General features: G+C 45.8%; 1 gene segment (V, D, J or C); it reads left to right on the plus strand.

Annotated features, from left to right (window-relative positions):
- Positions 1-11,175: 11,175 nt before the first annotated feature.
- Positions 11,176-13,280, plus strand: part of LOC122904009 — a 55,402-nt gene continuing 53,297 nt past the window's right edge. Inside the window, 2 exon segments of the C gene segment in view lie at positions 11,176-11,218; positions 11,314-11,622. Of these exon segments, the coding sequence occupies positions 11,176-11,218; positions 11,314-11,622 (352 nt within the window).

The raw sequence follows: 13,280 nt of genomic DNA on the forward strand, positions 1-13,280 counted from the left end.
GCTCAAGTCTCTAGCACTTTCCTTCCCCAACTGAACCTGGCTGTCCTGGACTGGGAGGTGCAAAGAGGGGGAGGGTGGTGGTCCTGGAAGCAGTGTGGGTAGAAGGAGGGCGCTATGTACTCCTTCAAATGTGGTTGATTCCTGGAAGTGCTTGAAGTTAAACTGGCCCCTGCTGGTTGGGGCTCTGCAACCACTGCTCTGGTGTTGAAAGATGAATTAAGAACAGTTAAACCACAGCCAACGTTGCTCCTTTCCAAAAGGCCACAGCTAATGGAAAGAAAATATCCATCTACACACATGCTTTCAAATATACTCTTTGAGATCATGTGGGTGAGGGTCCCTCTATTTGTCCCTCTATTTTTCCCGCTATTTGGCTGTGGGTGAGGGTTCCTCTATTTGTACCAAGCTCATTCCTATAGTTGCTATGTGAGTTAGGATTGTAAGCCCAGGGCTGTTGAGTTGCTGCACACTCAGTCCACTCCAATGACACTGTTCTGAAGGAAACAGCAGAGATTTCTTGTAGCACTGGGTGATCCCTGACATTCTACTGGGATCTGTGCTTTTCCATGGCAGGTGGTTTACTGAGGCTCAGACTTTGGGTCTCATTTTGTTTGTGTAGGCAGGGTGGCATGAGACCCATGCCCACGAGGTTACTAGCACAGGGTGACCGTAGACGACACAACAGCAGGTGCTTCTTTCCTCACAAGAACACGTGGACATACGGAGGTTCTGAGTTCAACTGTGTCACTGAATTTCACAGACTGAGTCATGCCAGTTCCCTACAGGAACAAGTGTCTGCAGAGCCAGGCCAAGTAATGCTCAGTAGAAGACTTGCACAACAGATAAGTGTGTTTGAGGGGGGGTGAGTAGCAGAGGAGGGCTGTTCAGTGATGTGAGCATAAAAAGTGTCCACACCCACATGCCACCCAAGCATGGAACTGAGATTGTGCCCAATCCCGGGATCCATTCTGTTCAGGCCTTGGAGAAACAAAACTCTACTGCAGAGATCACTGCTTTGGCTTTACAGTCTGATTATACAAAGCATATCCTCTTGTTCTATACAGAGAACCAACTTCAGTGTGAGCTTTGGCTTCCGTGAGCATGGGCCCATGTTACTCCTTCAGCCTGGCATGTGTGGGAGAGAGCTCTTTCTCAGGGTACATTGCAAATTCACCTCTTGCTTAGACATCACCAGTGGACCTGGTGTATATGTGACTCTCCACCTGACACAGGATATTATGTGACCACACAACCAAATTCTGGAGATGTCGGTCACAACGCCAGAATGTACATACCCTTCTTGCCCCCTTTTCCACCTTACAAAACTCTTTCTGGTTAATCCTCAGACTCCCACTCCCCTCCTGGTGGCACTTCTGTCATTTGGTCTATTCTCAGAACAGCACAGATGGAGCTTACCTGACCTGCGCAAATACACACATTTGTGTCATTACATCCAGCAATTTTTTTAAAAGATTTTATTTATTTATTTGACAGATCGAGATTACAAGTAGGCAGAGAGATAGGAAGGGAAGCAGGCACCCTGCTGAGCAGAGAGCCGGATGTGGGACTCAATCTCAGGACCCTGAGATCATGACCTGAGCCGAAGGCAGCGGCTTAACCCACTGAGCCACCCAGGCGCCCAACATCCAGCAATTTTTTATTCATGAAATAGCTCTGACAAAATAATACTCATTTTCCATCAGGCATATTTTTCTCTAAAACCGGAAAAAGTCAAAAATTCTAAGAATAGAAGAAAAGTTAAATAATTATCATATTTCCATGAAATATTTTGCAGTAAAATTTATATTTATGTGTTAGACAACAATTCTGTAAATACTCATGCTATCAAGCAAAAGCAAATTATGTATATTCCATAAGACCATATTTATAAAAATAAAAACCTATACATATATGTGTGTGTTTTTGCAAATCAATAAAAGAAAATAACCAGGTGATTTCAATCATTTCTGGATCTTCCAAAATCTCTACAGCAAAATAACTTTATTACTTTTACATGAGAATTTAAAACAAGATATGAATAATATCGGTGTTATGACCACAAGTAAAAAGCTTGTATTACTGTCACAATCAAGGAAGGGTCATAACAAACGTAGCCGCGGGAAGACCAGGGTAGCAGGTGAGGGATAGAGCCGATTCACATGAAGGAAGCAGCCTGCCTCACAGTTGCTTTAATCTTCTCAGATAATATACCTCAAATAGGACATTTTCTATTCCTGAGAGTGTCTGCTACATAGCCAAGATCCTATCTGGTAGGCAAATAAATAGCAGAGAACCTTTAGAAAAGATGTGTTCCACATCTTATCCTCATAAATGTCCCATAGTTCAGGAGAAGTTTGTTGTAAAATACACAGACAAGGTATAGCTGTTGGGAGGCTTCACTTTCCAGCCTATTAAACTGCGGTAGAGACACTGGGGCAGATTACATGCCTTCTCATCTGGAAACGAGTCGAGGAGATGGTCACACCATGTCTTCCTGTTTCTAGGCTCACTGCCCACCTGTCAAGATAATGGCGTTTGAGCCTCATGGGCCTGGCATGTCTTGGGATTATTTGGGAGTTCTAAATAAAGCCAAAGATTGGATCAAAGCATAGTAATACGTACAGTTTACATAATTTAAAAGTGAACAGTAGCAAGGTCCTCTTTATTGTCAACAAATCTTCCCATGAATGTTAGAAATAAAACCAGACTAGAGCAACAAAAGTGACTATTTTGGTGGTTGGGAAATGTTCGAGTTGCACAATTGTCTGAGAATGGTTTATATCTGAAAACCTACAGAATTCAGGATTCATAGCTATGCGCGCATGGGTCGGGAGGAGTGCACTCGTCTGCGTTGCTTCTGTTCTTCCCCCAGCTCCCACAGCGAACATCGTGAGCCAGAAGTTTCCTCCCATAAAGGAGAGGCCTTGTGAATGGGATCCAAAGTCACACAGTGTAAGGAGCTGGGTTAATCTCGGACAGCAGCAATGCGAAGGGGAGCTGACAAGCTGTGTGGTGTGCAAGCAGGAAGGCCAAGGGCTCTGCTGGTCTGCAGTTGGGGTCATGACTACACCAAGCATGTGCTCGGCTGAAGCTGTGTGTGTGCTTAGCAGGGACTCAAAAATGCCCAACCCAGCCATACATGGTTGGTTCACACTGAGGTGACCGTCTCATGCAGAAGAGCCATGAAAAGACTCAGAAAAAGTATAGCTGAGAAGACGTACACTTTAGCACGTACAATCTATGTGCTAATTGTGTAAAATAGGAATGTGCTACCCAAGACCTACAACAAAACCATTTGGCAGAAGCGAAGTCTTAATCAAGTTGCTGGGACACATCCCTAAGTAATCTTGGAATCATGAAGCTGTGTAGACCTAGGGTGATTCGCAGGAAGCTAGGCTGAAAACTAAAATAACTAAGAAAGAAAACAGGAGAGGCATGAGCAGTCACATACCATGGGAGATAGACTATCACAGATGAAGTCCAAGCAGCTTTCTCAGCGTGCAAACAGCAATGAAAGCAACCTTCTGCAGAAAAGTCACAATCTCAAGTTGCTACAATACATTTTTGATAAATATTTTTCAATAAAAAATAATAAGACCGTCAAAGAATCACAAAATTGTGACTGTTGTTAGGGAGTGATAACCCCTACCACTCAACACAGACTCTTTGAGGTGTGCGGTTACTTTGAAGTAGCTGTAACAAGTTCATGTTCAAAAACACGTTTAAAATACTCAAGAGGATCGCAGGTTTGTTCTTGGTGGCTGCTAAGACATCCCTCCCACATCCTTCTTTGGAGCCCGCAGCGGGGGAGGCGCGCCTTCGCTACCGATGCTGCCCTCCAGTTTAGCTGGTATCTGGGACTCTGTGCCCGCCCCACAGCTTGGCCTGTGGCACCGTGAGCCACGGAGGGAGCCCTGCTCGGCGCGGGAGACCCCTGGCCTCCTCCCGACCCATGTGCGCATAGCTATGAATCCTGAGCGGTGCCTCGTGGCGGAGCCCATAGCTGCCATCATCGCTGCCACCTCCGCCACGACCGCCATTGCTGCTGGTGATGTTGGTGTTGCAGGCAGGCGCTGGAGGCCTAGAGTTGAACTGAGGCCCTGGGCCCTGGGCTCGCTAAGGGCGCTGGGTGAAGAGGGGAAACAGGGGCGAGCTCAGCTTCAGCAGTGCACCAGCCCTCACGTGCACGTTGCTGCTCTACCCATATGGTGGTGACTGTGACTTCCTGGAGCTGCTGGTGGTGGACAGGAGCCAAAAATAAACAAATAAATGAAATAAATACAAAAAGGCAAAAATGCATATTGTAATCAGTATACCAAAGTTACAAAACAAACATGTATTTAAAAGAAATGAAATCTAGAATAGAAAACTTGTATCCCGAAATGAAATATTCACTAGAGAGCTTTAAGAGAATAGTTCTATTGGCAGAAGAAACAATCTCAACACAGAGGAACAACTTCAACCTGATAAAGGGCATCTATGAAAACCCACAGCTGACATCATACTTAACGCTGAAGGACTGAATGCTTTTCCCCAAAGAACAGGAACCAGACTGGGATGTTTGCTCTTGACACTTCTATTCAACATGGTAATACAGATTCTAGAGAGTGCAACTAGAAAAAATACAAAGATCTCTAGCAGATGGAAAAGGAAATGCGAAAATATCTTCAACCACAGATGACATGGTCTTGTTTGTAGGTAATTCCATAGAATCTACACGCACACAAAACGAAAAGTAGAACTCATGAACAAGGTCAGCATCATCACAAGGTACACATTCAATGTACAAAATATCAGTTGGATTTCTATATACTGGCTTGACCACTTGAAAATGAAATTTAGGAAACAACTCGGTTTACAATAGAACCAAAAGAAATAAAACATTTAGGAATTAATTTAAGAAAAGAGCAAAGCTTGTATGTGGAAAATTACAAATATTGCAGAGAATAAATTAAAGAATATCTAAATAAATCCAGAGAGGATCCATGTTATGGGTTAGAAGACTCAATATTGTCATGATGGTAGTTCTTAGCAAATTCATTAAAGATTCAGTGGAACAGGCATTTGGGGTACAAGTTAACAAGCATACACTAAAATTAACATGAACACCCAAAATACCTTGAAAGAAAAGAAAGAGGAATGATAATGTTCAACCTTTAGAAGCGGTGGGGGGAAGGGGCTCACCCAATATTCGGTTTGGAAGATGAGCCTGATGATGCTGCACACACAGAGGGTGTGGAAAGCTTTTTCCCTGGCACATCAAGTCTGAAGGGGCTGCAGGCGGGCCTTTCAAGCACAGGCTTACAGCATCTATGAAGCCACAGGAGACTCGAGGGTCGCGGACTCTTAGAGTTGCTGTCTCAGCTCAGCCTGACTGGTTTCCATCTCTCTTTCCCTGAGGGGCAAGGCCGTTCAGATGTGCACAGTGCTTAGGGTCCTAGGACTGGGATCACCAGGAACAAGAGGTGCTGGCTGTTTCAGGTATTGGAATGTCCTTTCCTCCAGGGTGCACACTAAATTCTAGGGAAGCCTGGCCTGACAGCTGCAGAGAGGAGCCATGTTCTTTTCCCACCTTGTCCTTCACCTGCTCTGGATTCCTTCTGGGCTTACTGAAAAATGGAGACCGGAGACCCACTTCACACACACACCCAGACCCCTACCCCCGTTGAAGGCAACTCCCTTCAAATCAGCCCTTCCAGGGTCTTCCTTCTAGCTCAGTCCCAGCTGCTCTCAGGAGCCTAACCCGGGGAGACACTAACTGGTTCTTCTTCTGCCTCTTGAGGTGACATTTGGAAATCACCCATCAACATCCAGGCTGGGATGATGGGGAACTCCCAGCTGAAAACCCCTGAAGAAAAAGCTGGAAGGACAGTTGTGACCAGGAGAGAATTGCAGTCTCCAGGAGTTCACACTGGAAAACGAGGCTTCACCATTATAGACAGTGATGGTACAGAACATATGTGAGGCTGGACCTGTGACAGGATCACTTTGGGAGTAAAAGGCACTGGTTACAGCTGTTGTCAGCTGACAGACACATAATCCAGCAGACAATGCAAATTAGACACTTGACTTTGGGAAGGCAGCTGCTCCCATAAGACACCTGTCTGAACCAGAAACAGGAGCAATGCCTAGAAAGCTCTGCCAGGCTCTCCTCCTGCCCACATCACGCTGTCTCTAGCCCTTGAACACGCACCAGGCCAATGTGGGCTTCTCCGTGGTGCCCATCCCTCCCTGGATGTTGGTGCTCTCCCTCCACCCAGGGTCCAGCAGGCTAGTATGTTGGCAAACTAAGTTTTGTCTCCCACAAGGACCAGCTTGGAAAGGCAGTCTCACAAGAGAAGGAAGCACTGAAATGGAGAGGTCAGGCTCCCCTATTTATTGGGGAGCCCAGAAATTATCCCACAGGACTTTGACCCTCCATCCCCCAGCTAAGATTCCCAATAACATGACACCTGGCCAGAGTCATGTCAACAATAGACTGACTGACAGCATGGGGGACAGGGGACTTCCAGTGTACAGAGTCCCTGAGCTGTCAGGGACAGCCTTGCTGCTGACAGCCAGTCTGGGCAGCAGCATGAGTGTCTGTCACTGTTGGTGGATGAATTAATGCAGTGGCTGCAACCAGGGGCACCAAGAGCAGCACCGAGGAGCACTGAACTGGGGGGACAGACGGACAGACATGGATTGACAGGAAAGATGTTCCATGTATGTGAATGTAAATATGCATATTCACAAGCAGATCTCTGTAGTTTTTACAGGTACATATGACATCAAGTCTATCAGTCTATTTTCTCATTGGAGGCTAGCGAAATGGGGCATTGCAAGGACGAGCCACTTACCGAAGACTACCACTCACATTGAGTACACAGTTGGAAAAAACAGCTTTCCTGCTTTGTATTTCTGGGTCCTTCAACTCCTAAGTGACTCTTTGCTGTAATAGACTTCACTGACCCGGTGAGCAATACTGAAGATGATCAGGTGCAGGACGTACCTGCAATGGCCAGGAGGGGGTGGTAGAAGTCAGTGTAAGTAATAAGTAAAACAATGCAGTTCTTAAGAGGGAAGCACATTATTTAAAACAAATAAGAAACCTATCTAACCTATTGGGATAGATCACAATTCTCATTCAAAACAACAACTCAGAGAGAATATAAATTAATATCTCAGTGAAAAAATCTAAGGAGGTTACATACCGCACATGCTTCATTAACCTATTAACCGGGCTGACTTGAAGTTCTCGGTGAGCTCTTCTTAGTGGGGCTACTCAACCTCCTGAAGACTCTGTCATCTTCAGAATGGGATGAATTACACCTCCTTTAGACTTGCAAGGAAGGAATCCATGTGTACCATGTATGGCATTCAATAAAGTGTATTTGACATTATTTAGTGAATCAATGATTACTGTTAACGAACTTAAAAAAAATTACTCTCTCTGAAAGGCAAGCAACTATTAATTCACCAGTGCTAGAAGAATTTCTATTGTGTTCTAAGGCCCAGCACTGTTACTGGAATGACGGCTCTTCAAGAATATCTTCTGCTCTTTGCTCCTTTGACATGTGAGAGATATTGCTAAGTTCTGCAACCTCTCTGAATTTTTTCTCATAACCTTAATTTTAATCTTTAGAACTTAAACATAACTCTCTCTGTCTCTGTGTATGTGTATATATATAGAGAGAGAATTCTACAGATAGAGAATAGATGCTGTGACAGGTTTGCATTTGTTAGTCTTGTGTTTAAATCAAGGCTCCATTACTTTTGTGACTGCACAGATGAAGTATTAAGATTTCAATGAGCTGCTCTGTCAAATCTGGTTGTTATAACTATGTTGGCATGTTATTATAAGAAACAAGTCGTTATAAGAATCATATCGTACTTCAGACTGGCTGGTACTATTTTTTTACAAAGCAACCAACTTGGCCCAGTCTTAGGCCCATGGTGGATGGTGTCTGGAAAGTGAGCATTATTATTCCCATTTCCAGGGATTTTACCAAGGACACACATCCGCCAGGTGGCAGGGCGTGGACTAGAGCCGTCATTCTATCCTTGTCAGTGCAATAAATCCTCCCAGAGTTAGGAGGTATCAGTCAGACTCTCCCAAGTGTCCCATTTGGCAGTTCTGAACTGAGAAGGACGTCCCCCCTCAGCACATCATTGATCAGATGATATCATTGGCTGTGGAGGGAGCTGGCTCCCAGGCTGAGCTCCATGGCTGGACATTCCCGAGATCAGCAGGTCTGGAAGGCTGCCAGGCACATGGAGTCAGTCTGAACCTGCTGTTCCCTGCAGACAACATATCAATGGCTTTCCTTTTTTGGGTTTTTAAGCTTTTCATGTTAAGAGTTGACAACGTATGAACGTCCAACTTATTCCTTGTGACTTAGTAAAGAATTCAAACTGGATTAGGTCTCACATTCTCCCAAGGTCAGAAGGGAGCTGTCCCTGGTCAGGGAAAGCACACCAGCCTCTCAGAGTTTCAGTGAAATGTCCAAGCTTCAACACCTGGCTCTTTGCACAGGGTCTGCCTGAGTCTACACCTGCTCTGAGCCCCTGTCTCTCCCCTGGAGCTGATCTCTGGGGGCATCAGAGCAGTTTCATTCATGGCAGCAGCAGGATGACCTGGGGGGACAGGAAGTGCTGCTCCCTCAAGGGTCACCTGATTTCTCTTCCTGGAGACCATAGGGTCTTGCTTAGGACCCTCCACTCTCGACGTGAGTATGGGGTGAAGTCTTGGCTACCCCTTGTGTCTTGCTCAAATGTTTCCCTTATTATTTTTTAAAAATAAACCCATCTTTAACAATATGACCTTTCAGCACCACTAACACAAGAGCACAGATGTACCACGGCAAGAAGAGTAGTAGAAGAACACAATTGTCACCTGTTGAAATGCATTTCCAGTCCCAGGATTAATCCATTCCTGCCAGGGGTGCCCAGTCAGCAAACCAAAACTTAGGTAACTTCCCTGTCCCTGAAAATGCTGTTCTTGACCAAAAACACAGTATGTCCCAACTAAGGAGGCACCAAAAACCAGGAATCTGCAATGATTCCCCTGTTCTAAGTAAGGTCAGGTATGCAACCCCAGCCAATCAACCTAAGCCAAGCACTATCTCCTTATCCCCTGACTGACCTGCTATTCCTCCTAGTTTCCCCTTTACTGCTTCGAAGTCTCTATAAAAACTCCCTTTTGCCCAAAATCCCTGGGGCAGAGTGCTCCCCTGCTTGTGAGACTCTGAGCTCCCCAACCCATGGACTGTTCTCCTTTGAAGAAAGGGCACCACACCCTCCAGGCTGAATTGTTTCACTCTTGTCATTTGTCTCACCCAGGAGAGCATTTGGCTGGAGGTTTGGCAGGAACTAAGACTGCTCATAGCCGACAGGTGTTGAGCCCTTAATGTCTGCAGTGTTTGTAGACAAATGGGAACAGTAATGGAGAGAAACAGAGTTCTGAATGTTGACAACAGACATAAAATTTATTTTCATGAGAGAATAGAAGGTTATGGATTTTCTCCCCCAATGGAAGATTTCCTTATTGGTGAAAATCTAGAAAAGAGAGAAAGCAGGAAGAGAAGAATCCACTGGCTTTCTCACCCCCCACACTGCTCATCTTCCATATGCAAACTCTTTCCACCTGTTGTTATGCTCTGCAGATGTCAGTCCCCATTGTCACCATCATTCTCACTGTCTTCCCTACTTAACATTTAGGAGAGCTGCCCTAGACACCTGCTGAGTGTCTGAATGATGAGCCTGGATTATCCTTTTAGCAGAATATTCTAGTCAACACCTCACCAGATCAGCACAACCTCAGAGCCTGCATTTTGGAACACTTAAGCCTTGAATCTTGGTTAGAGCTCAGCATGTGTGCCTCTCAGTGTTTACCAAGAGGAGGAGCTCAGAAGCTGGGTCTAGTAGTGGGTGTGATGGACCCACACCTCCCTGCCCCAGCCAAGTCCCCTTCCTGCCTTCCCCTTCCAGGCCAACAGACTCTCATTAGCATAGCTAATTACCATAACTGGACCCAGGAGGTCCTCCTCTACTTTAGATAACAGGCAAGGAAACGTGTACTTACTTTACTACCTTTACCTCTGGAAACTTCATTTCAGATGCCTGATGCCTTTCTCAGCTGACCCTCCTGAGGCCCTGCCTTTTCCATTTTTAAGGATCTCACACTGGATCTGAACTGTCCTGCCCCCTGGTCTCCTCTGCCCCCTGGCTAAACACAGATTTCTTCCTATGACCACACACACACACACACACACACACACACACCCTGGATTTATAGGACTATCATATTTCCTGAAATTCTACACTATGAGGACCCCAGAAATCATCTACTGCAACCAATCCAGTTTTAAGATGAAACACCAATCCCCAACATTTCTTGAGCTTTTTCTGTGCATCTGGGACAGGCCCGTTGGGTTGCTCACATTCTCTGCTCACTCTGCATGCAACCTAATAAGGTCCTTTTGACAAATGAGGAAAAGGAAAAGACTAGATAGCCGAACACTGCAGAGCTGTCATGTCACATTAGGGCATTTCCATCTTCTGAAGAGACCTCTGGGAGAAATGGTCCAGGGCTAGCTCAGGGGACCTATTGCTTTTTCAGCAGGGATCTCTGCACTGTGCTTATCCCTGCCTCCGGAGCAGCCTGCACAACCATTGTTCTGTCAGTACTGAATGGCCATTGGAGGCTTGAGATGTGTCTCCAGCCAGACCTGACTCACATCCCCACCTAACACCCTGTAGGCATGAAGCCTCAGAAGAGTTACTTAAAATGCGACGCAGGAATTCCATTTCTAAATTGAGGGTAGTAGCATTCATCTCAAGGGTGACTTTCAATATTTGGTCAAACAATGAGCAGAAACCAGCTAGTGTGATGCTCAGGTCCAGTCAAGGATTGCTGTTATACCACTGGTGCCCTCCTTGCACCAACAGTCCTCAGTGATTCTCAGCAGCTTAACCCTTGATGTTCCATCCTGCCTCATGGGCAGACCTGCCACAGCCCTCTGGCCCCTCCCTCTTTCCTCCCAGCCTCTTTCTTACTAGTAACTGCAGGTGCCTCTGGGAAACAGAGACTCAGGTCTTCACTTGCCTTCTGCAACACACCCAGGCAGTCTCTTCCCAGCAGGTGCAGCCAGGAGGTCACCCAGGGTTTCTTTCCACCAGGTGGGAGACAGAACCATGCTGGGTCCCCTTGCCATCCTGTGTGTTCTCCTGTTTCCCGGTAAGTCCTGACTTGTTCCCCAGTGCAGAGGACAGGGGATACCCTGAGGTTCCTGTCCATCACTGTCTCACAGCTGTTTCCCTCTCTCCTGGCAGGCGGTGGAGCAGGGCTCAAGCTGAGTCAGACTGATTTATTGGTGGCACGTGTGGGCAGTTCACGTCCTCTGGATTGCAAAGTGGACACCTGGGTCAGGTACATCCACTGGTACCGCCAACAGGAGGGTACGGCACCGAAGAGGCTCCTCCACCTAGACATGTCCAGGTCCCTTGTGCAACGGGATTTTGTCCTGAATGCGGACAAAGTCAATGCCCAGAAGGGCAAGGATGGCTACAGCTGCACTCTGTCGGTGCTGAAAGTGGAGAAAAATGATGAGGGGGTGTACTACTGCGCTGCCTGGGAGCACCACAGCCCTGTGCTCTGACCAGGTCCCTTAGCAAAAAGGTCTCTGTCTCCCAGGGCACTGAAGACCTGGCACATTCCATTGACTCTGGGTCTCTGGGATTGTCCTGGAGTCAGCTCTCAGCACCCTGACTCTCACTAATGCCCCCTTCCCTTTCCATTGGTGCACTGCACAGAACCCTGGATGCTAAGGAGCCCCTGGCGGGCACAAACCCAGGGAGCTGTCCCTTCTGGAGGGACTGCTCTGAAGGTCATCCAGTTCAGCGTTTCTGAAGCATTTGGAGCAGAATCTGTGCTGCTCAATGCAGTGACCACTAGCCAGTAACCACATGTGACCCCTGAGCACCTGAAACATAGCTAGTTCAACCTGAGATGGGCTGCTTGTGTAACATACAAGCCCTGTTCTGGAGACTATAAAAAAAAAAAAAAGATGAAATACCTTCTTAATAATTTCTATATTAATTACATGTTGAAGTAATGAAGTTGCCCTTGAAATGAATGCTACTATCCTCAATTTAGAAATGGGGAAATCCTGCCTTGGATATCTCACAGTAAATAAAATAATCCTAGAATTTTATTTGTTTCTTTAACTTTTTTAAATGCAACGTTAGAAAATGAGTCTCCAAGTGGAGAAAGACAACTATCATATGATCTCCCTGATATGAGGAAGTGGTGATGCAACATGGGGGCTTAAGTGGGTAGGAGAAGAATCCATGAAACAAGATGGGATAGGGAGGGAGACAAACCATAAGTGACTCTTAATCTCACGAAACAAACTGTGGGTTGCTGGGGGGAGGGGGGTTGGGAGAAGGGGCGTAGGGTTATGGACATTGGGGAGGGTATGTGCTTTTGGGTAAATTGGAAGGGGAGGTGAACCATGAGAGACTATGGACTCTGAAAAACAATCTGAGGGGTTTGAAGTGGCGAGGGGGTGGGAGGTTGGGGTACCAGGTGGTGGGTATTATAGAGGGCACAGCTTGCATGGAGCACTGGGTGTGGTGAAAAAATAATGAATACTGTTTTTCTGAAAATAAATAAATTGGAAAAAAAAAAGAAAAAGAAAATGAGTCTCATATTGTGACTTATCTTTATTTCTACTGAAGGGAGTTGTGACAGGCTAGCGATTGAAAATTCTGGCCATCTCCGAAGAAGAATGTGGGAGTAAAATATTGTGCAAATCATTTCAGAGAGTGATTTACAATAAAACAATTGAAAACTGAAATAGGAAGTAGACTCTTGACTCCAGTTTTCAAACTGCTGTCTTGCCCACTGCCTATTACTTTGCAGTAGAGACTCCGTGAGCAAAGCACAGCAAATAGTTGGTAGGACTAACGTCTCAACACCCTCATGCACTGGCATACCTGGTGCTCAACTGATGTTGGGGTACATGATCCTCAGGCAGGTTGATGCAACAGCCCTGAATGAGACCCGGGGCCCTCACTTCCAATTCTCCTTTTATGTTACTCCATATGTGATTTAGGAGCTGTATTCCTTGGACTTCTTTTTTGTCATCTGTACAGGGAGGTAGTTTAACTACCACAGTAATGGGTTGATCCTTTGTAATAAAGCAAAATTATACCAATAAGATATCACTATGTTTACTAAATTCTTATAAATTTGTCAACTTCTTGAGGGGAAAAAAAGAAAAGAAAAACTATATTAC

Source organism: Neovison vison, chromosome 4 (genome assembly GCF_020171115.1).
Source record: "Neovison vison isolate M4711 chromosome 4, ASM_NN_V1, whole genome shotgun sequence".
In the NCBI taxonomy this organism is placed as follows: Eukaryota; Metazoa; Chordata; class Mammalia; order Carnivora; family Mustelidae; genus Neogale; species Neogale vison.